The sequence below is a fragment of the Ambystoma mexicanum genome, chromosome 13, assembly GCF_040938575.1.
Source record: "Ambystoma mexicanum isolate Mex_15411 chromosome 13, UKY_AmexF1_1, whole genome shotgun sequence".
Classification (NCBI taxonomy): domain Eukaryota; kingdom Metazoa; phylum Chordata; class Amphibia; order Caudata; family Ambystomatidae; genus Ambystoma; species Ambystoma mexicanum.
The window spans coordinates 719,151,741-719,177,589 of record NC_090938.1 but is presented as its reverse complement, the minus strand read 5'-3'; the positions used below and the strand labels follow the sequence as shown (position 1 = coordinate 719,177,589).

The 25,849-nt window shown below is 49.5% G+C and overlaps 1 protein-coding gene across 6 annotated transcripts in view; it reads left to right on the top strand.

Annotated features, from left to right (window-relative positions):
• LOC138521795 (E3 ubiquitin-protein ligase TRIM39-like) overlaps positions 1–25,849 on the top strand; it is a 196,707-nt gene that overhangs the window by 15,741 nt on the left and 155,117 nt on the right. For 2 of the 6 annotated variants that reach the window (XM_069634893.1, XM_069634890.1), the window contains exons 1-2: positions 7,912–8,385; positions 15,350–15,445. In XM_069634893.1, coding sequence (XP_069490994.1) covers positions 7,972–8,385; positions 15,350–15,445 — 510 coding nt within the window. In that variant the 5' untranslated portion in view covers positions 7,912–7,971. Of the gene's footprint in view, positions 1–7,911; positions 8,386–15,349; positions 15,446–25,849 lie in introns of those variants that run through there. The other 4 variants (XM_069634889.1, XM_069634888.1, XM_069634892.1 and 1 more) reach the window with 2 other exon arrangements.

Below are 25,849 nucleotides of genomic sequence, written 5' to 3'. Positions count from 1 at the left end.
GCTTCATAAGTATTACTGTGATTTGATTTGTATGTTTGAAACTCAAAGGCCTTGAAATAAATCTATATGTATTGTTAATATATCTACACCTGACTGGGAGTGATTTGTAAGTGTCCTTTACTCTGTGTGCTCATTGAGGTCTTTCAGTCACCCTCACCCCTCCTGAGACCTAGTCTTGAACGCCACCAAGCTACCTTGATTGGTATGGCTTGTCCAGAAGGTTACCCTGTTCCAAGAAGCTAGGCTGGCCTCCTGAACTTCTGCCCACCAGGTCAGAGTTCAGAAATCCATCTTAACACCCGACATGAAAACCAAAGTAATACATTAATTACTGAGATGAGGAAGAGGCAGGGAGCAGTAATGATTACTACTGAGAGAATCCCATACCAGCTTCCTCAACAACACAAGGAATCCTCCATTAACTACTGAGACAAGGAAGAGACAAAGAACAGTATAGATCACTAAGGCCGGGAAACCTATGCTGCGGTCTACTCTTTGGAAACTCCGTAATCAGACTGGGAAGTTTAAAACACACACAGCTGACAGCAATGAGAGAGAGCTGCAGACGCAGAGCTGCGTGGTAACCTGCACAAGCACCGGCCGGAACGTTGGGAGAGAGACGCTGCAGGAAATTCTACCGAAGCTAATCTGCCCAGCAGGAGAAGAAACCGGAGTGCAGAGGACGCGCTGCCCAAGAGGGAAAGGCAGCAGAAACTGAAGACCAGCACGGCAGAGGCGCAGAGGATGACAAGTTGCCTGCCAAGCCCACAACGCGAAGCGAACATAAGCCGAGAAGTGCGAGAGACACTTGGAGCAACCGGTAAGCCCAGGGAAGCGGAAAGGGGTACCGGGTTGCCTGAAAGTGTGCGCTGCTTCAAAGTAGCTATCCGTAAGCAAAGTGAAGTATGTCAAGAAGCTAATAAACCTAAAAGCTATACCACGACTGAGCAAAGTGAAGTATGTGAAGAAGCTAAAAGACCCATAAGCTATTCTACGAATGGTTCATTGAACTCGCACCTTAAAGGGGCAGAGAGAGAAAACTGAGCGACGGTGAACGAACTTGAAGGGCAAAAGCCAAATTTGTGAAAGGGAGAACCATTCAAGAAAAGATACCCAGCAATGGGCTGCTATTGTTTCATAGGTAAAAGACAATTGTAAAGACATGATATGAAAGTCCTGGCAGGAGAGTGCACCTGGTGAAGAGAATTGTAATTCAGTTATGGTATAGAAGTCCCGGCAGGAGAGTACACCAGGAGAAGAGAAATATTGTATAGAAGTCCTGGTGTAGGAAAATTCCAGGTGAAGTTAAAGTGTATAAAAAGACTGCAAAGAGGTCCTGGCAGAAGAAGAGACCAGGCCAAATCAAGTGTGTATTAAGCTGCAAGAGAATCTCGAGGAAGATAGATTCCCTTGAAATTGCAAAGTAAAAGAAGAGTAAAGAAGAGCCTGGCAGGGGAGTATACAAGGTGACCTGTGAGTCTGTACCTGCATCGAAATTGTAAAGTGAAAAGGAGAATCCTTAGGAAGTCGCATGCCCTAGAATCTTGAACAATTTGAAACGCGATTCTTTGTTTTGAACTGATTTGCTAAAAGGAACCTGGGGAAGGGAACTATTTCCCTGAGAACTGTGTGTGCGCCAAGAGGGAGAAGCCATCCTCTTGGGCTACAAGAAACATACATATTGGTAACAATAACCTAGGGAAGGAAACCATTCCCTGGAACTGTGAACATTGTCCACTTGGAACTTTTTGGTTGGAGTTATATCTTTTTCCTTGAATTGGAACATTTGTTCACCTCGAGATTCAGAGAGAATACCCTTTACACCTTAGAGTTACATTTTAGAGTGTGACGGCCAGAATAGGATTTCGGACAAAGGACGTACTTTTACTTTGGACATCTTGACAACAGACAGAGCTATAGTTCTCGTAGAGACATTCGCGGCCTAGTGTGGAGTTTGTTCTGTTTACCAAGCTTGAGCGTGTCTTTCCCTGCTTGACAGTGTCATCAGTGATGAGTTGCCCGATTCCAAACATTTGCTGGGCTAAGTGATTGCAGATCTATGCTCATCCTGGTGTCTTGTGATGAAAACGTTTGATGTACACTTAAACAAATAACACTATATAGTATTAAAAATCAGGATTAGGGAAGAAAGGTACAATGAGACCCGAGTTGAAGATAGTAAGTGTCACAGATGCCCTTAACACACCAACTCTCCAAGACAGTTCAACTTTTATTATTACAGACAGTGCAAAGGGGATCACTAAGGGCCTTCTCTCTCTCTCTCTCTCTCTCTCTCTCTCTCTCTCTCTCTCTCTCTCTCTCTCTCTCACTCTCTCTCTCTCTCTCTCTCTCTCTCTCTCTTTCTCTCTTTCTCTCAGCTAAAGCGGGGGGTTTCCTCCCTAGTCCAGGCATCCCTGAACCCCAGGATGGTCACTAGAGATTGGTGACCCCCTACTGCCTCCAATTCTGCCTGCCTGCTTGTGATGGCCTAAGAGCAAACACCCTTTCCATCTAACTCCCCATGGGAACAATCGAGGTGAAACCTAACTGAGGTCCCACAATATAATTTCTAAAGAAGAGATGCTTTCCAGACAGTCAGGCCCCACTTGGTCTTATCCTTTCACGCCCTTGTATTCCTGGCCCTGATGTTTTATCCTTTCTCCCTTACCTTCTACTCGCCTCCCCTTCTTTCTTCCACACTCCTTTGTTTCTCCCTCTCTCTGTCTCTCTCTCTCCCTTCTGTCCCACTACTGTTGTCTTGCTACTCCCATTCTCCTCCTCTTTCTACCACTACTCGCCACATTACTACTACTCTCCCCTCCCCACACTACTACGACTCTCCACTCCACTCACACATTTTCGCAAAGTAACTCTCTGTCACCTTCTCATTCGTTCTCATTCACCCCATCTCTAATATTCTCACTTGCACACTTTGCCTGCACATTCACACCCAAGTGCCACTTCCTCTCATCAGCCAATGCCTCACCGTGCACACTTCAGCAATCCTCCACTCTCCTCTGTCCTTCCTCTGCTTTGTCTTTTGGTCCTCCATTGACGTAATCCGAGAAAACCAGACCTTCCTGTTTCTTGTGTGCCTTTTTATTCTCCTCCTTCCCCTCCATTGGGTCACTCCCAGAGCTGGTTGCCTGGGCCAACTGCTGTCTTTCTTTCCCCCCACGGTTGGCATATCTGTTAAGCATTGACATATAATGTGTGTTAAGCCCCACCCCCTTTTATGAACGCAGGTCTGCCTTATTAAGGAATGGTGGCCCACTCGCAAGAGAGGCAAAGTCCAAGTTCGTAATGCACTGAGCATTGTGATTGCCGCTTTGCTGTGTGGACCTCTCCACAGGCCCATTGCAGGTAAATTGAATGTCTGTGGCACATAGAGCACTGGTATCGCCGCTTCGCTAGGATGACCGCTCTGCGGCCCCGTTGCAGGTAAATTGAATGTCTGTGGATCGTAGAGCACTGGTGTTGCCGCTTCCCTAGGATGACCGCTCTGCGGCTCTGTTGCAGGTAAATTGAATGCCTGTGGCACGTAGAGCACTGGTGTTGCCGCTTCCCTAGGATGACCGCTCTGCGGCCCCGTTGCAGGTAAATTGAATGTCTGTGGATCGTAGAGCACTGGTATCGCTGCTTCGCTAGGATGACCGCTCTGCGGCCCTGTTGCAGGTAAATTGAATGTCTGTGGCATGTAGAGCACTGGTGTTGCCGCTCCCCTAGGATGACCGCTCTGCGGCCCCGTTGCAGGTAAATTGAATGTCTGTGGCACGTTGAGCACTGTTGGCGGTCTCCGATGGGCCGCCTCCGTGAGCCCCCCACCCCCTGTCCTGTTTAATGTAAAATGCATGTCTGTGTCGCGTAGAGCGCTAGAATTATTACTCTGATGTGTGGAATGCTCGGCCGGTTCATCATTTCCCGCTGTTTCTCTCCAGGTCGGGTTGCTCGTTCTTTCTTCCACGACTGTCTTCTGGGAAAGGTAGTCCTATGGGATAAAAAGGAACCCACAGGGCGGTGTGACCAAAAACAGTGGTAATGCAGTGGTAACAGAGTTCCCACTGCATTACCGCCACATTACCTCACCACTAAACTACAGTTTTGGAGGTAAGGCAGAGGAAAATCCTCCAGCAGAATTCTGGAGGTAATTCCTCTACCTTACTGCCCAAAAATGGCCAAATCGGTGATATTACCACTAGCGATAATACTGCCGAAATCCCCATGGAGTCCTGACTCCAATTAATGGGGACTAACACTGCCTACCACAACTTGTAATCCGGCGGTAATTCTGTCATACCAAGTGGTGGTAAAAGTAATGCCGTTTGGTGTTATCTTGGGGGATTTACCACCGAGATACCACCAAACTCGTAATGAGGTTGACTGTCCAGTATTGTGCAATACAGGTATGGGGCAAGAAAATGTGATACTAATTTCAAACATGCTGGCACATGTGGACAGGGTCTTGGACCCTCCCAACTCCCAGCCTCTAGGGCAGGATCGGCCCTGGTGAAATCCCTTGTAGGCCTCCCATCCCAGGCTGAGAGGGGTCCACATCCCTTCTTGACAGGGTCAGGTCCCCCCCTCTCCTCTGCACCTCACTACGCTTCTTGATTTTACATCAGAATACTTTAAGAGATTGGTGTGCAGCAGTGTTTACTCCTTTTCCTACTTCATGGAAGAACACTTTCCTACATTTGTACGCACCTCAGAATCAGGCCCTCAAGGGCAGATTCTGAGCTCATGATAAAAAAAAGTGTGGAAATACAACATTCTCCCCTCCAGTTTCCAGTACCACCATTATGAAGTGGGTGGAATTATTGGAGGGGAGATGTCGTGCTTTCCAGCTGCAAAGGCAGCTAAAATCTCATTTTGTGGGAGAAACATGTGCTCCAGTGGCATTGTGAGCATTTCTTAAAAGACTGCCACTTTTCTAATTTAATAACATTTTCTTAAACTTTCATTAAACTAGAAAAGTGGTTCTGCAGTCTAAGAAATGCTATATTTATAAAGGGAAAAATGGTGCAGTACAGTATTTTAGCTCTTTTTTCATGTCTTAAACCAGTGCTGCTCGGAGGAGAATCCCCTCCATTTGGCTGCCCTGCATTCCTGATGGTTGGAAGGGCTGTTATCAAGCCGAAAATCAGGCACATGCAAAAGCCGAGGCTTTCATGTCCCTGCACCACATTCTTTGATTATCAGAATATGATGTTTGTAAGGAGAGTGTTCCTACTTCAAGGAAGAACACTTTCCTGCGTTTGCAAGCACCTCAGAATTGGCCCGTCAGGGCCTGATTCTGAGGACTTGGTAAATTCCACGTACAAATACGACATTCCCTCTCCAAATCCTTTCACCTCCATTCTGAGGTGCAGGGAGGAGTGGAGGAAAGATGTTGTGTTAGCAGCCAAGAAAAATAATGTAAAAAGTGCACAGATGAAGCTCTACAGGCTTAACGTGTGCAGAGCACCTCTGGCCCAAATGCAAAATTCAAAGACACAAGTAAGATGAGTACACAGGGGGTGTTGGAATCGAAGTTGGAGAGCAGGTCTTCATAGATGTTCAGGAGAGCAGCTTCCGTGCTTCTGGCAGCTCTGAAGCCAGACTGATGGTCATGGAGACAACCAGCAGATTCAGTGTGAAGATTAAGATGGTAGATGGCCAGCATTTCCAGGAGTTTGCCCAGGAAAGGAGTGATGGAGATTGGACGATAGTTAGCTGGGAAGGAAGGCTCGGCAGAGGGTTTTTCAAGAACAGGGTGCACAGGCAGTGCTTCAGGGGGAGGGGAAGACTCCAGTGCGAAGGAGTGGTTGCAGAAATCAGCCACAGAAGGAGCCAGGGTGTCAATGTGGTCCTTGATGGTTTTGGAGGAACAGGGGTGAAACTGTTTTGACGAGACTGTCATAGATCGGACTTGTCTAGAAACCTCGTCTGAGGAGAACAGGGGAACGGCAGAGGAGGGAGGAGAGGTGGCCGCGGAAGGGCCAGAGGAAGAGCAGGGAGTAGAGGGAAAAGGGGGAGAGGAAGAGGGAGAGGACAGGATGTCCTGAGTTTTAGAGATGAAATGAGAAGCCAGGAGAGGTAGAGACTGCAGCAGGATTGGCCAGCTCCTTGCAGATTTTAAAGAGTTTGGCTGAGTTGTTAGATGCCACAGAGATGAAGGCTTGGATGTGGCCTCTCTTCTTGGTACGGCTGCCAGAGAGCCGGTATTGCCTTTGGAGCAGGCGGCAGCAGTTTGTCAGAGGATGTACCGGAAGCGCGCCATTTCCTCTCAGCCACCCTGCACTTGCTTTTAAGGGTGACGAGGTCTGAGTCGTACCAAGAGTTGCACTTGGCTTTGAGCTTCAAAAGGATCCTCATGACAGGGGCAAGAACATCGAGAGTATCAGATATAGCAGAGTGGAGCATGGAAAGGGCTGTGTCAGGGTGTGAGTCAGCCAAGTGAGGATGGGGGGAGAAAGTGGCGGCGAAAGTCTCAACTGACACACGCTTCATGGGTTAGATAACCGAGAAGGCAGGTGGCAGTGCTGGAGTTGGCTTGGCCTGAGGGGTAGAGAGGGTGAGATGGGAGGAAAGGAGAAAGTGATCACTCCAGGAAAGAGGAGTGGTGAGAGGGATAGAAAGGGGAAGGTCTGAAGAGATCAGAACATCCAGATTGTGCCCTGCAGAATGCGTCGGGCCAGAGGGGAGAATAGAGAGAGAGTCGCAGAGGTCAAGAAAGAGTCCAGTGGAAGGACAGGAAGCATCCAGGTGGATGTTGAAGTCTCCAAGAAGGAGGAGTTGAGTGGTTGAGAACAGGAGGGAAGAGGAGAGGTCAGCCCACTCATAGAGGAAGGCAGAGATCTGACCAGGTGGCCGTTAGATTGTAGCCACAGTATGGGAATGGCCAGGAGAGAGAGAGAGCCTGCAGACGAGGCATTCGAAAGAGGAGTAGGCCTGCGTAGGAATAACAGAGGCAGGAATCCACTCGGAGAAGATCAGGGCTACACCCCCTCCAGAACGGTTGGATCTGGGTGCGGAGAGGATCTTGTAGCCATCAGGGAGGAGGGTGTCAAAGCTTGTAACAGAGCTGGCCGTGAACCATGTCTTGGTGAGACCGAGGACATCGAGGTCAAGTTCCTCCATGAGGCAGCAGATGTCAGAGGAGTGTTTGACAGTAGAGCGAGAGTTGAGAGTGGCAATATGGAGAAGGTTACCGTCCTTGAAAGACTTACAGGGATGGGTACAGATCAAAGGTACGCCCTGCGGATGTGTAGAAGAAGCCTGATGGGGGGGCAGAAGAGGAAGGAGGAGAGGGCAAGGTAGCCAAGGAGGAGGCAGCAGGGGAGGCGAGGGAGCCGTGGAGGGGAGAGAGGGGACAGCAGGAGAAGAAAGGAAATTGATGAGGCGCGGGAGGGGAATCAGCAAAATCTGTGGCAGACCCACAATTTGTAGTCACACATCATTTGAACAATAAAGTGGCACAAAATAAAGAAGCTATGCATTAGGCAAATGTGTTTAAATGTGGTATGCAGTGTTAAGTGCATCCCTCTAGACAGTGCTCTGAAGCAGCTCTACTAATCAAGGCGCTTTAAAACACACCAAAAAAGAATACATTTTGGCAAATACCAATGTGGAAAAATGTGCTTGAAAATATTGGTTGAAACTTCATTTCAAAAGCTTTCCGGAGGGGGACACCCTCGACATTTTCCCCCGTACAGGTGTTCTTGCCTACTTGCTGTAATGGGGGTTGGGGGCTCTTTTAAAACATTTTCCGGGGCTCTTTTAAAACATTTTCCAGGGCTACTTTTCGTTCCCAGTCCTTGCTCGACTGTGGACACGCCCTGCCAGCTTGATAGGCATTTCCTACAGCCAGTAAAGACCTCACGCTCCTCCAGGGTGTATAAGGAAGTAGAAGAGACTGACACGCCCACTTCATGGTCTCTGCTGAGAAACGAAACTAACTTCACGTTTGGTTTTTTGTAGCTGAGCAGGAACATGGCCGCAGCCGCCCAGCTCCAGGGCCTGAAGGAGGAGGCCACCTGCTCCATATGCCTGGAATACTTCACAGACCCGGTGTCTGCGGAGTGTGGTCATGCCTTCTGCCGGTCCTGCATCACCAAGTGCTGGGAGGGACTGGAGACCAACTTCCCCTGCCCTCAGTGCAGAGAAACTTCCCAGAGCAAAACCCTCCGACCCTACATGCAGCTGGGGAACATGGTGGAAATGTTAAAACAGCTTCACCTTCCTAATGCGATCCCCCAGGAGGAGAATCTGTGCTCAGAACATGAAGAGAAACTGAAACTGTTCTGCGAGGATGACCAGAGACCCATCTGCCTTGTCTGCCGGAAATCCAGGGGTCACAAAGCTCACACAGTGCTCCCCATTCCAGAGGCTGCCCAGGAGTACAAGGTATGTGTGCTAATAGGGACATGGGCGTGTTCTCACACAGTGCTCCCCATTCCAGAAGCAGCCCAAGAGTACAAGGTATGTGTGCTATGGGGAAATTGCCGTGTTCTCACACAGTGCTCCCCATTCCAGAGGCTGCCCAGGAGTACAAGGTATGTGTGCTAATAGGGACATGGGCGTGTTCTCACACAGTGCTCCCCATTCCAGAAGCAGCCCAAGAGTACAAGGTATGTGTGCTATGGGGAAATTGCCGTGTTCTCACACACCGCTCCCCATTCCAGAGGCTGCCCAGGAGTGGAAGGTGTGTGTGCTGTACTGTACTGTGCACCAGGGACATGGGTGAATTCGCCATACACTGCTCCCCATTCCAGAGGCTGTCCAGGAGTACAAGGTATGTGTGCTAATAGGGACATGGGCGTGTTCTCACACAGTGCTCCCCATTCCAGAGGCTGCCCAGGAGTACAAGGTATGTGTGCTAATAGGGACATGGGCGTGTTCTCACACACCGCTCCCCATTCCAGAAGCAGCCCATGAGTGGAAGGTGTGTGTGCTGTACTGTACTGTGCACCAGGGACATGGGTGAATTCGCCATACAGTGCTCCCCATTCCAGAGGCTCGCCAGAAATAAAAGGTGGGTTCTCTACATAGAGTGCCCCCTATTTCTGAGCTGCCCAGGAGTACAAGGGTGTGTGCTGTAGGTCTGGGATATGGGTGGGTTCTCAGACAGTGCTACTAATTTCTGAGGCTGCCCAGGAGTATGTAGAAGGCACACTATAGCTCTGGGCGAAAGGAGGGCGTACACAATGGTTTCCATTCCAGACACGAGTGTCCAGGATTACACAGTATGTGTGCTGTACGTAGGTCGAGGAGAATAGTGGGGCTCAGCCTCCCAGAGGAAGAGGGGCATCGTTGTGGATATGATGGCACTCATTATAACCACAGTGAACCCCTTAAGGAGGAGGCTCCAACGCGTGCAGCTGCACAGGGAAGTGAATCACACACCTATTTGCGTGGCAAGTCTCCCTGGAGCATAGAGCCCACACATTGTGTCCACACCCTCCCTGCACCCTCATACGTATGTAAAAGGCCAGGAATCAAAGAGCCTGTCCAAAAAACCACAGTGTGCATTAGACGGGTCTGGGCTCTTAGGATGCACCCTCTATATCCAATATAGGAGACTGCCTAAGGGAACACTCTGTATATTATGTGAAGGGCCTGGGGTCATAAAGTTCACACCTTGTGCCGTCTACAGTAAGATACTCAAGAGCACACAATGTGCACATTGCAAGCTTGGGACCAAAGAGTTGTCACATAATAAGGCTGACTAAATGCATGTTCCACGATGCTTCCCAAGAGTACACATGATGTATGTTACATGGCTTGGGACCCTAGATCTCATACTGCGTGGAAGCTGCCACAGAATACAGGGGTTTATGTGGCACGTCTTGGGATCCTAACTCTCGGGCTAAGTGGAGGATGCCCAAGATTACATGGTGCATGTTTGTGTAGCATGTCTTGGGACCCTTAATCCCATACTGAGCAGAGAGTGCCACGGAATACAAGGGTGTGTGTGGCATATCTTGGGATCCCAAAGCTCATGCTGGGTGGAGGCTGCCCAAGATCACATGGGCCATGTGTAGCATGTCTTGGAACCCTAATTTCATACTGAGTGCAAGCCGCCACAGAGTACAGGGGGTACATGTGGCATGTCTTGGGATTGTAAAACCCATGCTGAGGGGACGCTGCCACAGAGTACAGGGGGTGTATGTGGCATGTCGTGGGATTCTAAATCACATGCTGTGGGGAGACTACCACTGATTGTGTGCGGCTTGTCTGAGTTGACAAGTATAAAGCTATGGGTCTCATTGATCATTAACTTTAATGGCCTGGATCCCAGACACTGTGTGAAGTAATGGGGAAATGGTGCATCAGGTATTATTTTGCCCCTTGGGTGTGCAGTGGTGCATAACAGGAGAGCCTTCATTACCTGCTCTCTCTGGGAGGAGGCAGTCCCTGAGGTACAGGGGCCCTGAGGTCTGTGCTGGTGTTCAGTGTACTGATAGTGCCTCAGGGGAGTTTTCATGTACAGGGACCCCCACCCTAATTTATTTATTTATATTTATATAGCGCGCAAGTAACCCATGGGCATTGAGGCGCTGTTACTTGCAAGAGCTTAGTTACAGGCAAAGAGGCATTCAGTGGTACATTATGCATTCAACAGGCATAGAGCTGACATTTTGGTTGGTACAGTTAGTCATTAAAATACAGTTTATGCACTGGGAACATATGAGATGTATTCAACTGGTGCGAGGCATCTTATGTGAATAAGATGGTTTTCATGGTTTTGCGGAAGGTGCTGAGGGAGGCCTCACCTCGGATTGTGGGAGGTAGGGCGTTCCAGTGAGTGGGTGCGAGATATGGGAAGCTGGATCCGCTAGCTCTGGCTTTTTTTACTAATGGCACAGAGAGCATGTTAGTATATGGTGATCTGGTTGGCCTCGTAGAAGAGACGGGGTGGATCCTTTGGGAGAGGTAGTCGGGGGGCAGTAAGGTGAAAGCACTTGTGAGTCAGTGTCAGCGTCTTGAAGATGATCCTTTCTTTTATTGGGAGCCAGTGTGCTCGTTTTCTGGCTTCCGAGATGTGTTCTCTTTTGGCAATGCCTTGGGCTGCCCGGAGAGCACTATTCTGTATGATTTGTAACCTCTCTAGGTTTTTGTTGGAGGTGCCTAGGAAGAGTACATTACAATAGTCAAGCCTAGATCCAGTGGTGGCTCTGGCTATGTTGGTGCAGTTCTCTTTGGAGAGAAAGGGCCTGACTGCGTTGACTAGTTTGGCATGATATGCAGCTGCGGAGGCTATAGCGTTGACTTGTTTATCCATGGATAGGTTGGAATCCAAGTAGACTCCAAGGGTTTTGACTGATTCTGAGACAGGTATTTTGATGGAGTTTACGGTGAAATGTCTGAATTGGGAGTCTAGATTTTTCAGCGTCTCGGGTGAGCCTACCAGGAGGAGCTCAGTCTTGTCTGAGTTGAGGCATAATCCATTGTCTGCCATCCAGGCTTGGATGGTGTTGTAGAGGTTGTTGAGGGTCATGGAGTCAGTGTCATAGTTGCCAGTGAGGGTGAGGAGGATCTGTGTGTCGTCGGCGTAGTTGGTGTATGAGATGCCCATGGCGTCGAGGATGAGAAAAAGGGGTCGTGTGAAGATGTTGTAGAGGGTGGGTGAGAGGCAGGAGCCTTGGGGCACACCGCAGAGTATGATAGTCGGTAAGGCAGATGCTAGGTCCGAGAATACTTGCGTGGTTCTGTCTTGTAGGAAGGAAGTGATCCATGCTGTGGCTTCAGGGGAAAATTTTGCATTAGAGGAGAGATGGTGGCATAGGACGTCATGATCCACGAGGTCGAAAGCCGCGGATAGGTCAAGAAGTAGGAGAAGTGCTGGTTTGCCCATGTCTCTGGCATCGTCTATTTGGTTTTTCAGGTCAAGTAGGGCGGTTTCAGTCCCGTGTCTGTGGCGGAAGCCTGATTGGCGGAGTCCTAGGAGTTTGTTCTCTTCAATGAAGTGTTGAACCTGCAGGTAGGCTGCTTTGTCCAGTATTTTGAGGAGGAAGGGGACAGTGGTGATGGGTCTATAGTTGTTGGGGGAGGTGGGGTCGAGGGTTGGTTTTTTTAGGAGAGGGCGGACCCAGGCTTCCTTGATGGAGGCAGGGACTTTCCCTGTAGCAAAGGAGGCGTTTACAAAATCTGTAAGGTAGGAAGCTAACGCTTCAGCGCAGTCTTTGATAATGGGGGCTGGGCATGCATCATCTTTGGAATTGGAGGGGTTGATGTTCCTCATTATGTTGGTGATGTCTTTTTCTAGAATGGGTTTGAATGAAAAAGGTTGGGGGGGGGTCTGGGGCTGGTGGTGGGACAGGGGTGTGTGTGTTGGGTAGGGCTTGCTTAGTGGCTAGTATTTTGTTTTGGAGCAGGCTCAATTTATTTTTCATGGCTGCTTGTATATCATCACACCAGGCCATGTCTTTGGTGAAGTTCTGGGGGGCAGGCGTGGGTGTCTCTAGCTCCCTGAAAATGGCAAAGATTTCTTTAGTGCTAGATTGGGCTTCAGAGATTCTGGATTCAAAGGATTTGGCCTTAGCTAGGGTGATTGCTTTTTAATATCTAGTGGAGCATGATTTAAAAGTCATCTTGTCTTTGTCAGAATGAGACATTTGCCACTGAGTGAGAGCAGCCTTTTTTTCAATGCGGAGTGCGAGGAGGTCCGGGGTGAACCAGGAGTTGGAATGGGTGATGGGTTAGGATTTACAGGGTTTAAGGGGGGCAATGGAGTTAATGGCTGCTTTGATGGCAACTTTGTGGGCTGTTGCGAGTGTTTTTGGGTCTGTGGAGAAAGGGGGTCTGAAGGCTGGGCCTTGGAGGAAAGGCAGTAGCCTTTCCTTAGTGAGTTGGCGGGAGCCTCTGGCGAGGCAGGGTGGCAGTGGTTGGGGTGAGGGGTGGTGGAGCAGGTGGTGAGGATGCTGAAGGTGATGATGTGGTGGTCTGACCATGGGGTGGGAGAGTTTCCAGTGAAGATGAGTGGGCAGTTATGTTGCGCAATCCAGTCAAGGGTTCTGCCCTGGGTGTGGGTTGGGCTAAAGATGGTGTTATTGTAGCCCAGAGCCTTGAGGGCTGAGTCAAGAGATTTGGCTGCTCGGTCCTTCCTGTCCAGGAGACCTAGGTTAACATCCCCCAGGAGAATGGCTTTTGATTGTTTTTTGAGGTTGTCAGAGAGGAGGTGGATGAGAGAGGCTTGGAAGTCACCTGTTGGGCCTGGGGGGGCGGTAGACAATGTGGACAGCAAGAGTACATTGGGGAGATAGGTTAATTTTGACTTGGAGGTAGTCACTGTTGTGCAGGGATTTCTCTACCTTCCTGATAGAAAGGCAGTCTTTGGCAATAATTGCTACACCTCCACCTTTGGATAGACGATCTTGTCTATTGATGGAATATCCAGGTGGTAGTGCGAGGGCGAGTGCCGGGCCGGATGCCTCGTCTAGCCATGTTTCTGAGATCATGAGCAGATCGACGTCATGGGTGGTTAGGAGGTCGTGGATGTCTAAAGCGTGGGCATTGACGGATCTAGCGTTAATCATGGCGCATTTAAGATGGGGTTCGGTAGTGGCTGGGGGGTGGGTGGACATAGGTGGTAACACAGGTGGTAACACATTTGGCACAGTAGCATACAAAATGGTGGTAGAAGAATTGCAAACCACAGATTTTACACTTGGGGGCTCATTTTCAGTGGTGTAATGTATGTCTGAGGCTTAGTGTGCCCCACCTGCTCTAGCACACATGACCTGACCCATGGCAGTGAGGTGGGCAGGACACCTGAAAGTGATGATTGGGCACTGGTGCCCAGCAGTCTCGACTCTGCCACATTTACTATAACAGGGGACAGGTGGCACCTGCGAGAGAAGGTGACTGGTGCTTTAAACCAGGCAGCATCGGGGACTGACTCAAAGGACCTAATTGCGAGTTTGGCGGTATTATACCGTGACACTGGAGCAGTAATGCACTGCACGGCTGCAGCTATCCCCATGATGGAATCCCACAGGACAGGCAGTAATCCTGCATGAGTAAACCGAAGGGAAGGCCCTATGTATTGGGAAGGTCAGGTTAAGGGCATCAAAAATGCTGTTATACAGACAAGGAGCTGACCTCATCCCGGTAAAAATATTCTTCTTATTATAACACACACTATTTCTTCCCGTGTGGTACTCTGCGAGCAGAAGGCTTAAGACTAATTCACCTATAAACCAATGAATGTTGAACCCAAATGCTCTGGATATCTGATTAATTTGATATCCCAGGCTACCCCGAAGTATCAAGTGTTGCTGCCTTGGAGCGAAAGACAATACATAAAGGAAAATACTGTAATAGCTCAGTGGCTATTTATTAGTTTTACAGTTGTTGTCTAACAAATGAACATGATCTCCCAAAGGAGCATTTACAAAGATGATACTTTCAAAAAGAAGCAGTGGTCATTACAACGCACAATAAATTGCATCAGATAGTATAGAACATATACTCTGGTGTTGGCAAGAAATAAACATTTTCAAACACAAACCATCCACAAGGTGGATAGCTGAACGAACAGTCTATCTAATGAAAAATAAAGCAAAACAAAAGAAAGGAGTCTGAGGGAGCATTCTTTATAGAGTGTCCATTAGCCTATGGGAGCAGCTGGGAGTCTGAGGGAGCATTCTTTATAGAGTGTACATTAGCCTATGGGAGCAGCTGGGAGTCTGAGAGAGCATTCTTTATAGAGTGTACATTAGCCTATGGGAGCAGCTGGGAGTCTGAGGGAGCATTCTTTATAGACTGTCCATTAGCCTATGGGAGCAGCTGGGAGTCTGAGAGAGCATTCTTTATAGAGTGTACATTAGCCTATGGGAGCAGCTGGGAGTCTGAGAGAGCATTCCTTATAGAGTGTACATTAGCCTATGGGAGCAGCTGGGAGTCTGAGGGAGCATTCTTTATAGAGTGTACATTAGCCTATGGGAGCAGCTGGGAGTCTGAGGGAGCATTCCTTATAGAGTGTACATTAGCCTATGGGAGCAGCTGGGAGTCTGAGGGAGCATTCTTTATAGAGTGTACATTAGCCTATGGGAGCAGCTGGGAGTCTGAGGGAGCATTCTTTATAGAGTGTACATTTGCCTATGGGAGCAGCTGGAAATCTGAGGGAGCATTCTTTATAGACTGTCCATTAGCCTATGGGAGCAGCTGGGAGTCTGAGGCAGCATACATTATAGACTGTAAGTGAGTTTATGAGAACATAAAGGGGGCGGAGGAGGCTTTTTTTTTATAGACCATATACAAGCGTAGGAAACCAACGAGGCTGTCCTGGGAGCCTTCTGTCTTGTTCTGTGTAGATTATTCATTTGCAGGAAATCTTTTGACTAACAAACTGGTTTTATTCTTTTAGGATAAACTTTACAGCCACATGGAACATCTGAAAAAAGAGGTGAAGGACCTGCACGAGTGGATAGAGGAAGAAAAAAGGAACGCATCAGAGCTCAAGGTAAGAGGGATGGCTTTATATATGTGTAGAGAGGCTCAGGGCAGAGAGGCACAAGGGCCCCTTTGAGAGTCCAAGGAGCAGTGCTGGGTGAGTGAGCTACGAGACCACCTTATGAGAGTGCAAAGAGTAGAGCTGGAGGGGAGAGATAGGAGACCTACCCTGAGAGTACAGAGAGCAGAGCTGGGGGGGAGAGATACGAGACAACCCCTGAGTGTACAGAGAGCAGAGCTGGAGGGGAGAGATGAGACATCCCTTGAGTGTACAGAGAGCAGAGCTAAAGGGGAGAGATACGAGACATCCCCTGAGAGTACAGAGAGCAGAGCTGGAGGGGAGGGATACGAGACATCCCCTGAGTGTACAGAGAGGAGAGCTGAAGGGGAGAGATACGAGACATCCCCGAAAGGGAGAGATACGAGACATCCCCTAAGAGTACAAGTAGCAAAGCTGGAGGGGAGATAAACGAGACATCCCTTGAAAGTACAGAGAGCAGAGCCGGAGGGGAGAGAGACGAGACCTCCCCTGAGAGTACAGAGAGCAGAGCTGGAGGGGAGTGATAAGAGACAGCCCTTGAGTGTACAGAGAGCAGAGCTGGAGTGGAGGGATACGAGACATCCCCTGAGTGTACAGAGAGGAGAGCTGAAGGGGAGAGATACGAGACATCCCTGAAAGGGAGAGATACGAGACATCCCCTAACAGTACAAGTAGCAAAGCTGGAGGGGAGATAAACGAGACATCCCTTGAGAGTACAGAGAGCAGAGCCGGAGGGGAGAGAGACGAGACCTCCCCTGAGAGTACAGAGAGCAGAGCTGGAGGGGAGTGATAACAGACAGCCCTTGAGTGTACAGAGAGCAGAGCTGGAGGGGATATATACGAGACATCCCTTGAGAGTACAAGTAGCAGCGCTAGAGGGGTGAGATAAGAGACATCCCCTGAGAGTACAGAGAGCAGAGCTGGAGGGGAGGGATACGAGACATCCCCTCACTGTACAGAGAGGAGCGCTGAAGGGGAGAGATACGAGACATCCCCGAAAGGGAGAGATACGAGACATCCCCTAAGAGTACAAGTAGCAAAGCTGGAGGGGAGATAAACGAGACATCCCTTGAGAGTACAGAGAGCAGAGCCGGAGGGGAGAGAGACGAGACCTCCCCTGAGAGTACAGAGAGCAGAGCTGGAGGGGAGTGATAAGAGACAGCCCTTGAGTGTACAGAGAGCAGAGCTGGAGGGGAGAGATACGAGACATCCCCTAAGAGTACAAGTAGCAGCGCTAGAGGGGTGAGATACAAGGCATCCCTTCAGTGTACAGAGAGCAGAGTTGGAGGGGAGAGATACAAGATCCCCGAAAGGGAGAGATACGAGACATCCCCTAAGAGTACAAGTAGCAAAGCTGGAGGGGAGATAAACTAGACATCCCTTGAGAGTACAGAGAGCAGAGCTGGGGAGGAGAGATACAAGACATCCCCTAACAGAACAAGTAGCAGAGCCTGATGGGGGAACTATGAGACTTCCCTTGAGAGTACAGAGAGCAGAGCTGGAGGGGAGCAATATGAGACCTCCCCTAAGAGCACAGAGAGCAGAGCTGGAGGGGAGACATACGAGACATCCCCTAAGAGCACAGAGAGCAGAGCTGGATAGGGGAACTATGAGACATCCCTTGAGAGTCCATGGAGCAGAGCTGGATGGGAGCGATATGAGGCATCCCCAAAGAGTATAAGTAGCAAAGCTGAAGGGGAGAGATACCAGACAACCCTTGAGCACAGAGAACAGAGCTGGATATGAGACATCCCTTGAGAGTACAGAGAGCAGAGCTGGAGGGCAGACATACGAGACATTCCCTAAGAGTACAGGTAGCAGTGCTGGATGGGAGAGCTATGAGACATCCCCTGAGAGTGTAGAGAGCAGAGCTGGATGGGAGAGATACAACACATCCCCTAAGAGTACAAATAGCAGAGTTGGAGGGGAGAGATATGAGACAGCCCTTAAAAGTACAAGTAGCAGACCTGGGGTGGAGAGATACAAGACATCCCCTAACAGTAGAAGTAGCAGAGCCTGATGGGGGAACTATGAGACATCCCTTGAGAGTGCATGGAGCAGAGCTGGAGGGGAGAGAAACTAGACATCCCCTGAGAGTACAGAGAGCAGAGCTGGATGGGAGAACTATGAGACATCCCCTAAGAGTACAAGTGGCAGAGCTGGATGGGAGACCTACGAGACATCTCCTGAGTGTACAGAGAGCAGAGCTGGATGGGAGAGATACGACACTTCGCCTAAGAGTACAAATATCAGTGCTGGAGAGGAGGGATACGAGACATCCCCTAAGAGTACAAGTAGCAGAGCTGGAGGGGAGAGAAACTAGACATCCCCTGAGAGTACAGAGAGCAGAGCTGAATGGGGGAACTATGAGACATGCCCCGAGAGTACAGAGAGAAGAGCTGGAGGGAAGAGAAACGAGACATCCCCTAAGAGTAAAAGTAGCAGAGTTGGAGGGGACAGATACGAGATATCCCCTGAGAGTACAGAGAGCAGAGCTGGAGGGGAGAGATACGAGACATCCCCTAAGAGTACAAGCAGCAGAGCTGGATGGTAGAACTATGAGACATCCCTTGAGAATACAAGTAGCAGAGCTGGAGGGGAGAGATACGAGAGATCCCCTAAGAGTACAAGCAGCAGAGCTGGATGGTAGAACTATGAGACATCCCTTGAGAGTCCATGGAGCAGAGCTGGAGGGGAGCGATATGAGACATCCCCAAAGAGTATAAGTAGCAGTGATGTATGGGAGGGATACGAGACATCCCTAAAGAGTACAAATAGCATAGCTGGATGGTAGAACTATGAGACATCCCTTGAGAGTACAAGTAGCAGAGCTGGAGGGGAGAGATACGAGAGATCCCCTAAGAGTACAAGCAGCAGAGCTGGAGGGGAGAGAAACTAGACATCCCCTGAGAGTACAGAGAGCAGAGCTGGAGGGGACAGATACGAGACATCCCCTGAGAGTACAGAGAGCAGAGCTGGAGGGGAGAGATATGAGACATCCCCTAAGAGTTCAAGTAGCAGAGCTGGAGGGGAGAGATACGAGACATCCGCTAAGAATACACGTAGCAGAGCTGGAGACGGGAGAGAATAGACATCCTCTAAGAGTGCCAGGAGGATGAGCTGGAAGTCCGACATGAGGGTCCTATGAAAATAACAAAAAGCAGGAACGGATGCGGGGGAGTCAGCGACATAAGGGAATAATAATAAGGAGACCTCCTGTGGAGACCGTTCCATAGTAAGTGCATTAGGGGGTGTATAAAAACCCTCTAATGGTGTGCAGCGAGTGGTAGAGCGGAGTCAGTGGCAATGAGTGAAGCTCTTGTACTATGTACTATGTACAAGAAGCTCTTGTGCATGTCTGTTCACCATCTTTGCAGCCCGGCTTTGCTGTGGAAGACGATAGCCCGGGTGTTTGCTCTGGAGCTTCTGAGCGCCACATGTCTCTCTCAGACCTTCTCCCCTATCTCCTGCTCATGCACATCTCTTTAGAATGTGTGTGTGCATTTTAGCCAATGTGAAGTTGGGTGGGGATGGCCAAGTCCCTACTTGCTGCCCGTATCGATCTGGCAACTGGATCAGTGCTTTGTGATCGACTGGAGAGTATGTGAGAGTAGGAGACTCATTATGTGTCAAGCTAGACTGCATTTTTGGCATGGAGGATCGCTATATTGTAATGGCAGAGCTGTTGTGCGGTTTATCATTGTCATTGAAAATGTATGATAGCAGATGCATGTGGGTGTGAGGCCTTCCATCCCGCCTCCGAGGCTCCTTTCCCCACAACACAGGCCAAAAGACCTGCTCCACGGCACGCAAACCACACCATTTAAGAGACCAAGGAAGCTAATGTGAGTGCTGCCAGGCCCCCGAACCACCTATAGCCATCATGTTATATTTCACGGGTTGTGCTTTAAAAAGCACAAAGAGCGCTGCGTGCGCATTTGTCCCTCTCCCCTGCCCGCTTCCTCAACCGATTTCCATCCCGCCTCCCAGCCCTCCCACACAATCTGATTCCCTTTCCCCTTAATAGACAATCTGACCAGGGCAGCCCTGCCCAGCAGCCCCAGAGGCTAAGGGTCTCAAGGCAAAGGGTGGCTCCTACAGCGGTGGCTCCAGACTGTGTCTGCAGGTGTCAGCAGGGGAACAGGCAGCCTAACAGTCTACTAACACCAACTCCTCATTCACTTTTACCAAAGCAGATGACACTGCCCCTACCTCACATTTGCCTCAAGGAAAAGGAAAGCAGTAACAAGCACCTAGTATACCCTAGTTACCATTTAAAAGCTGTAAAACACTGAGATACTTACATCTTTCTCCCGAACCCCCACTCACTCAGGGACCACCCCCACCTCCGCTAAAACCTTCCTGAGATCACCACGAGCAGCCCCAACAGTATCCACAAGAGCTAGACGAAGACCACGCTGCCGTCAACCAGCATCAACAGACAAGTTAGGGACAATTTCAGTTACAAGTAGCCACGCTACTACCTAGAAATCTCAAATCTAGGTGTGTTTAAATCTGCCATTTTGTGAAACATAGGCCTCTCTACGAACATCTAGGAATCTCAAATGCGAATGTGTTTAAATCTGCCATTTTGTGAAACATAGGCCTCTTCCCACTATCTATTAGTCTCAAATCCAGGTGTGGCTAGATCTCCCATCTTGTGAAACATAGGCCTCTCTCCCACTAGCTAGGAATCGCAAATGCAAATGTGTTTAGACCTGCCATTTTGTGAAACCTAGGCCTCTCTCCCACTATCTACAAGTCTGAAATCCAGGTGTGGGTAGATCTGCCATTTTGTGAACCATAGGCCTCTCTACCACTGTGTAGGAATCTCAAACCAGGTATGGTTAGATCTACCATTTTGTGAACCATAGGTCTCTCTCCCACTATCTAGGAGTCTCAAAACCAGGTGTGGTTCGATCTGCCATCTTGTGAAACATAGGCCTCTCTCCCACTATCTAGGAGTCTCAAAACCAGGGGGGTTTAGACCTGCCATCTTGTGAAACATAGGCCTTCCTCCCCCTATCTAGGAGTCTCAAAACCAGGCGTGGTTCGATCTGCCATCTTGTGAAACATAGGCCTCTCTCCCCCTATCTAGGAGTCTCAAAACCAGGTGTAGTTAGATCTGCCATCTTGTGTAACAAAGGCCTCTCTCCCACTATCTAGGAATCTCAAATGCGAATGTGTTTAGACCTGCCATTTTGTGAAACATAGGCCTCTCTCCCACTATCTAGGAGTCTCAAAACCAGGTGTGGTTAGATCTGCCATCTTGTGAAACATAGGCCTCTCTCCCACTATCTAGGAGTCTCAAATCCAGATGTGGTTAGACCTGCACCCGAACTACATTATAGCATACGGTACGTATACCTTACACCACGTCTGTGGACACAGGCCGCAGGCACGGCCAAACATCCATGCACTGTAGAATGCAGCTATAGCTATGCCATTCCGGTCTAGCAGCGCACATAACCGTCCACATTGAAACACCTGACGTACCTCAACAGCTGTGCCACTAGCATACAGCGAGTACCAACGAAAAGAAATTTGGTATAGCTGGGCACACATCGAATCTTCAACAATAGCACTCTATCCCTAACCACCAACAGTGCCCACCCACGTGCCTGACCTGTGGGCTGCTTAGTGGAGCCTAGCCAGCCACCTAAGTCCTAAGCCGGCAAAAATGCACACAAGCATCTCTTAATCTACACTCTTAAAACCTCCACCACATTGACTGCTGTAACCTAGGGCGTTACAACCACAAAGCGCGTTGAGGCCATACAAATAGGGAGAGAGCGCTATGTAAATAACCTAATACAATACAATGTCCCAGGTCTATAGGTTGCTGTTCCTCCTACGAGGACCTTTACATAAGTTGATGCTGCCCTCAGAGCCTGGTTCACTGCTGCTTTGGGATTCCATATTTTAACATGCTGTATTTGGGAATGTTAAGGAGGCCTTGCTCAGTCATAATTCAATAAAAGCCCCATCAGTGACGGAATTGTGCAAACAGCAAAGGTTTTATTCTCAGTCGACTGGGGGCCGTTACACAAGCCAACGTTGATCAGTTAACCAGGCAAGGACTCAAAAGCCTGCCCCTTTTGAACACACCTTTATTGAGAATACAGCATTGCACAATATTTGTATACTAATCTAAACCTTAGATTTTAACATATTCTAATTTGCCCTTTTAGTTAAAGGTCAAAACACTTTCTGAAACACATTACTCCTTATGCAAATTTGCAAGACTAGGTAGTTTCCCAAATTTCACCCACTCATTGACATATGTTTCAACCTTAACACTGGACAAAACAAGTTCTGGAAATGACCCACGTCTTCAGACGTCTTAGCACACTGGGCCTCATTACGACCCTGGCGGAAATGGAAAAATGATGGCGGAAATGCAATACCGCCATCGAACACCGCTCGTTGCGATTATGACCCGTCACCGTAAAGTACGATGCCATTAGCGACACCGCAGTGAACGGCAACGCTAACTGCACCAAGTACGCGCACGCGCGCCTTGCAAAACCGGAATCACCGCCATGGCGCAACGGTACGCGAATTCTGACCCTAGCGGACATGTACTGAACGCCATCAAGCACGTCGTAAAGTACCATTCCGCCATGGCGAGAAATACGGCATCGTGAACCAACCGTAAATGGCCCACTGAGTGCCTGTACTCCACTCCCTGGCCACATTGCACAACTCCTGGCAGGCGCAATGTACTCACACTATGCAACCAGTGAAATCTACAATTCACCCATGCATGCCAACGTAGAAAAGCATGCAGGGGCTCAAAGCGCCCCGTGAGTGGGCATCCATGTACGGCATGTCACCATAGCCGTACTGATGCAGCACAGGCATGTGAAGGTACAATACATCAAAATGAAAATCAAGAACACATGACACAAAACAACAGTAGTCCCCCATCGCTTGCCACCAGCGCAAGGCAACATCCAAAACAGCATCCTGAGGGGGATTGCACCAGCCCTGTACTCTTGCCAGTAAACAAACCAACCATCAGCAGAAGCATGTACCACACAAGTTGGCAGAGTGACTGAGCAGCCAGGCTCATCCCAAGAGGGGCCGATGGGAGCTGCAGGGCACAGATGGCATCAATACAGAAGCTATTCCAATGGACATGACCCCAGTCCCCCTCCAACAAACGCACGCAAACACAGTCACCTGTGACCAGCCACATTCTGAACATCCCATCATTCCACCAATCGACCTGGCTGACAGGCACCAGTCGGCCAAAAGCCAATCCCCCGCCCCTGAACAGCACATCATGTAAACAGTCACAATGGCAGCCCCTATCCGTGACCATACTGTGCTACGTAGGCAAACGCGGCCAGTACTGTACCACACAACTCAACTCAGAAGGCGGAACACAATGCAGATCATCTCGCAATACATACCGCCACAAATCGAAAATCGCCACATCACCTGCAAAGAACAACGCAACACGACAAATATCGGAATACAATTTAAATGCACATCCAAATGACAAAGGCCCCACAGCAATTTGCAAAATAACACCAAAACAACCATCATCACCGAGGGCTGCATCTGCAATAATTGACCAGCTTCCACTTGTGTGACGCCCTGTACCATCATGGCACACAGGGCCTACATCAACGTTCCAAAAGGCAACATGGAAGCGGCAAGAACCGCAGGTCCGTCCCATGAGGCAGGCACTAGTCGAGCTGAAAGGCCGAAATGTTGCACCTAGCCACCAGTACAGCGTAAGGGCATGTGGCCCATTGGCGATCGTCCCATAAGATCGAAATGGTGCTCCACTGATTCACCCGAAGCTGCAGGAGTCGAGAGTAAAAACCATCTGGAGGAGTGGCGTAGAGATGGCATCTGCAATAGGGCAGGAGATACCTGTCACCCAAAAGAAACACAAATCAACCGATTGCATTACGGGACTCATGATGCATTACAATCTTCATTCAACACACCAATTCCACACCCATATGCATGCTAGCCCACTCCAAAGGAATATACAGACCCCTAAATCAGTATCGAATCATAACGAAATCAATCGAGGTAAATACACCATTGGCAACGTCGGTTACTGTGCATGCGTCCGTCAAGATAGAACCCATGACATGGGATTAGTAACGTGCCTAGACACAAGTGTATGAAGGCGCGTCGAGACAGGGAGGATCCGACAAGGGCAGAAAGACGTAAGTCCCACTATGGCAGCCTTGCATCACATAGCGCAGGGGAAGGGGAGTGATTCAAAAAACCCATGTACATGGCAGACCCTAAACGGAATCATCTGTCCATGCATCCATTCATCATTCCCTCATCCCGCAATGAAAACGCATGAATATTCACTCACATAATATGTGAAACTTCCATCGCGTCTGTGCGTAATGCAGTCTGCAAAAACCACTGTGCTCCTGGCCGGATCTGTAGTGTTGTGAAGCAAGATGGATTTGGGAACGTCCTGCCTTATCGTCCACTACGCTATTGCGCATCCCATTCAATTCATATCATTCATTGCCTGCTCGTTATGGGCCATGTCCCAAGGACATTCTACAATAGAACGTTACATTTCCAGCCAGACCTGTGGGCGTATCCTCGCCGCTACTTCAAAACCAAAAATGCTGGCCTTCGAATTCCTCACTTGCAACATTACGTCGAAAAGGCTTCTGTGAACGCTTGCATTCACAATTACATCAATGTAGTGCGGCTGTGTGTCATAATGCTAACTGGCTGCAATCACAAATGGGACGCCACGCCCGTCGGTGAAGTACGTTACTGTGCTGCATGAGGGTCGGCCATCGATCGAGCCCTACATACCACTGACTCTTCACAGGTATGTAAGCGGCTGCAATCATAGCATGTGTAACAATGGGAGCATAGCATGAAAATCAGTCAAAGTACATCACACTGCCATCGGGATTTGATACATGATTCCAATCCCAAGATGCCATGCGGCCAAATGCAGCCTTACGTGCGGGACGTGCTCGGCCAGAAGGGATTGCATCTGCCACAGATTCATTCAATCAGCACAGGTGGAGGCCATACAGGCCGACAGCACATATATAGCAGACCCAAACCCCTCCCACAACCACTCCCACTCCAAAATGCTACCGGCAGGACTAGCGATGTTGGGCCTGGGGGACCAGATAGCACTGCAAGTGCTACAACTACAAGAAGACGACGAACAACAACAGGTACAACAACCGGGCGCACAGGGGAGACGGAGGAGAAGGAGGAGGAGGAGGGCAAGGCAGGGTCAGCAAGGCCCACAAGCACTGCCACTACCACCACGCAGGCGGCCCGCAATCCCACGCCTCCGAGCCGATCCGTTCAACCTCACTGCTGAGCAGATCCACACCCTCTACCGTTTGGACCGGGACACCATAATCGCCATTGTGGACATGACACATGCTGACCTCGTGAGCATGATAGATAGCCCAACCGCCATCCCACCCCTACTGAAGGTGGTGTCTGCACTCCACTTCCTGGCCACAGGCACCTACCAGCACACAGTGGGACAGTTGCATGGCATTTCACAGCCACTGTTCTCACGGACACTCTTCCAAGTGCACGATGCCCTCCTGAAGCACGCCGACGACCACATCACACTACCACGCACGTACCAGGAGATTACCAACGCAAAAGTGGGATTCCATGCACTTGGCGGCATCCCGGGTTGCATTGGTGCCATCGACTGCACCCATGTTGAATTGGTTGTCCCACATGCCATGGAGGTCCAGTACCGCAACCGGAAACAGTTTCATTCAATCAATGTGCAAATGGTGTGTGACTCCAACAAGATATTTACGCATTGTTGTGCCAGATTTCCAGGATCTACCCATGATTCTATGGTCCTGAGGAACACAAGAATACCACGCTACATGGAGCGACACGCAGGGCACAGATCCTGGCTACTCGGTGAGTCTCATTCCATGCATGACATCGTGGCCCATTTGATGCGTCAATGACCTTGCAGGAGGGGGGGGGGGGCTACTTAGCACTATCATTCCACTGACACCCTTTATTCGTCTCATACAGGTGATGCCGGGTATCCACTGAAGAGATGGCTCCTTACACCAATCCGGAACCCACAGAACGAGCATGAGGAGGACTACAACCATGCCCACTCACGTACCCGTGTGGTCATTGAACAGGCATTCGGCCTACTGAAGGCTCGTTTCCGCAGCCTCAGCAGGTCTGGCGGGGCACTCATGTACAGCCATGAGAAGGTTTCTAAGATGGTCATGGCATGTGTCATGCTGCACAACATGTGCATACGTAGGAATGTGCCCATGCCCCCTGACGCTGTACTGCATGCACCTGAAGATGATGATGATGAGGGTGGGGATGTGGAGGCACCTCAAGGAGTCCATGAGG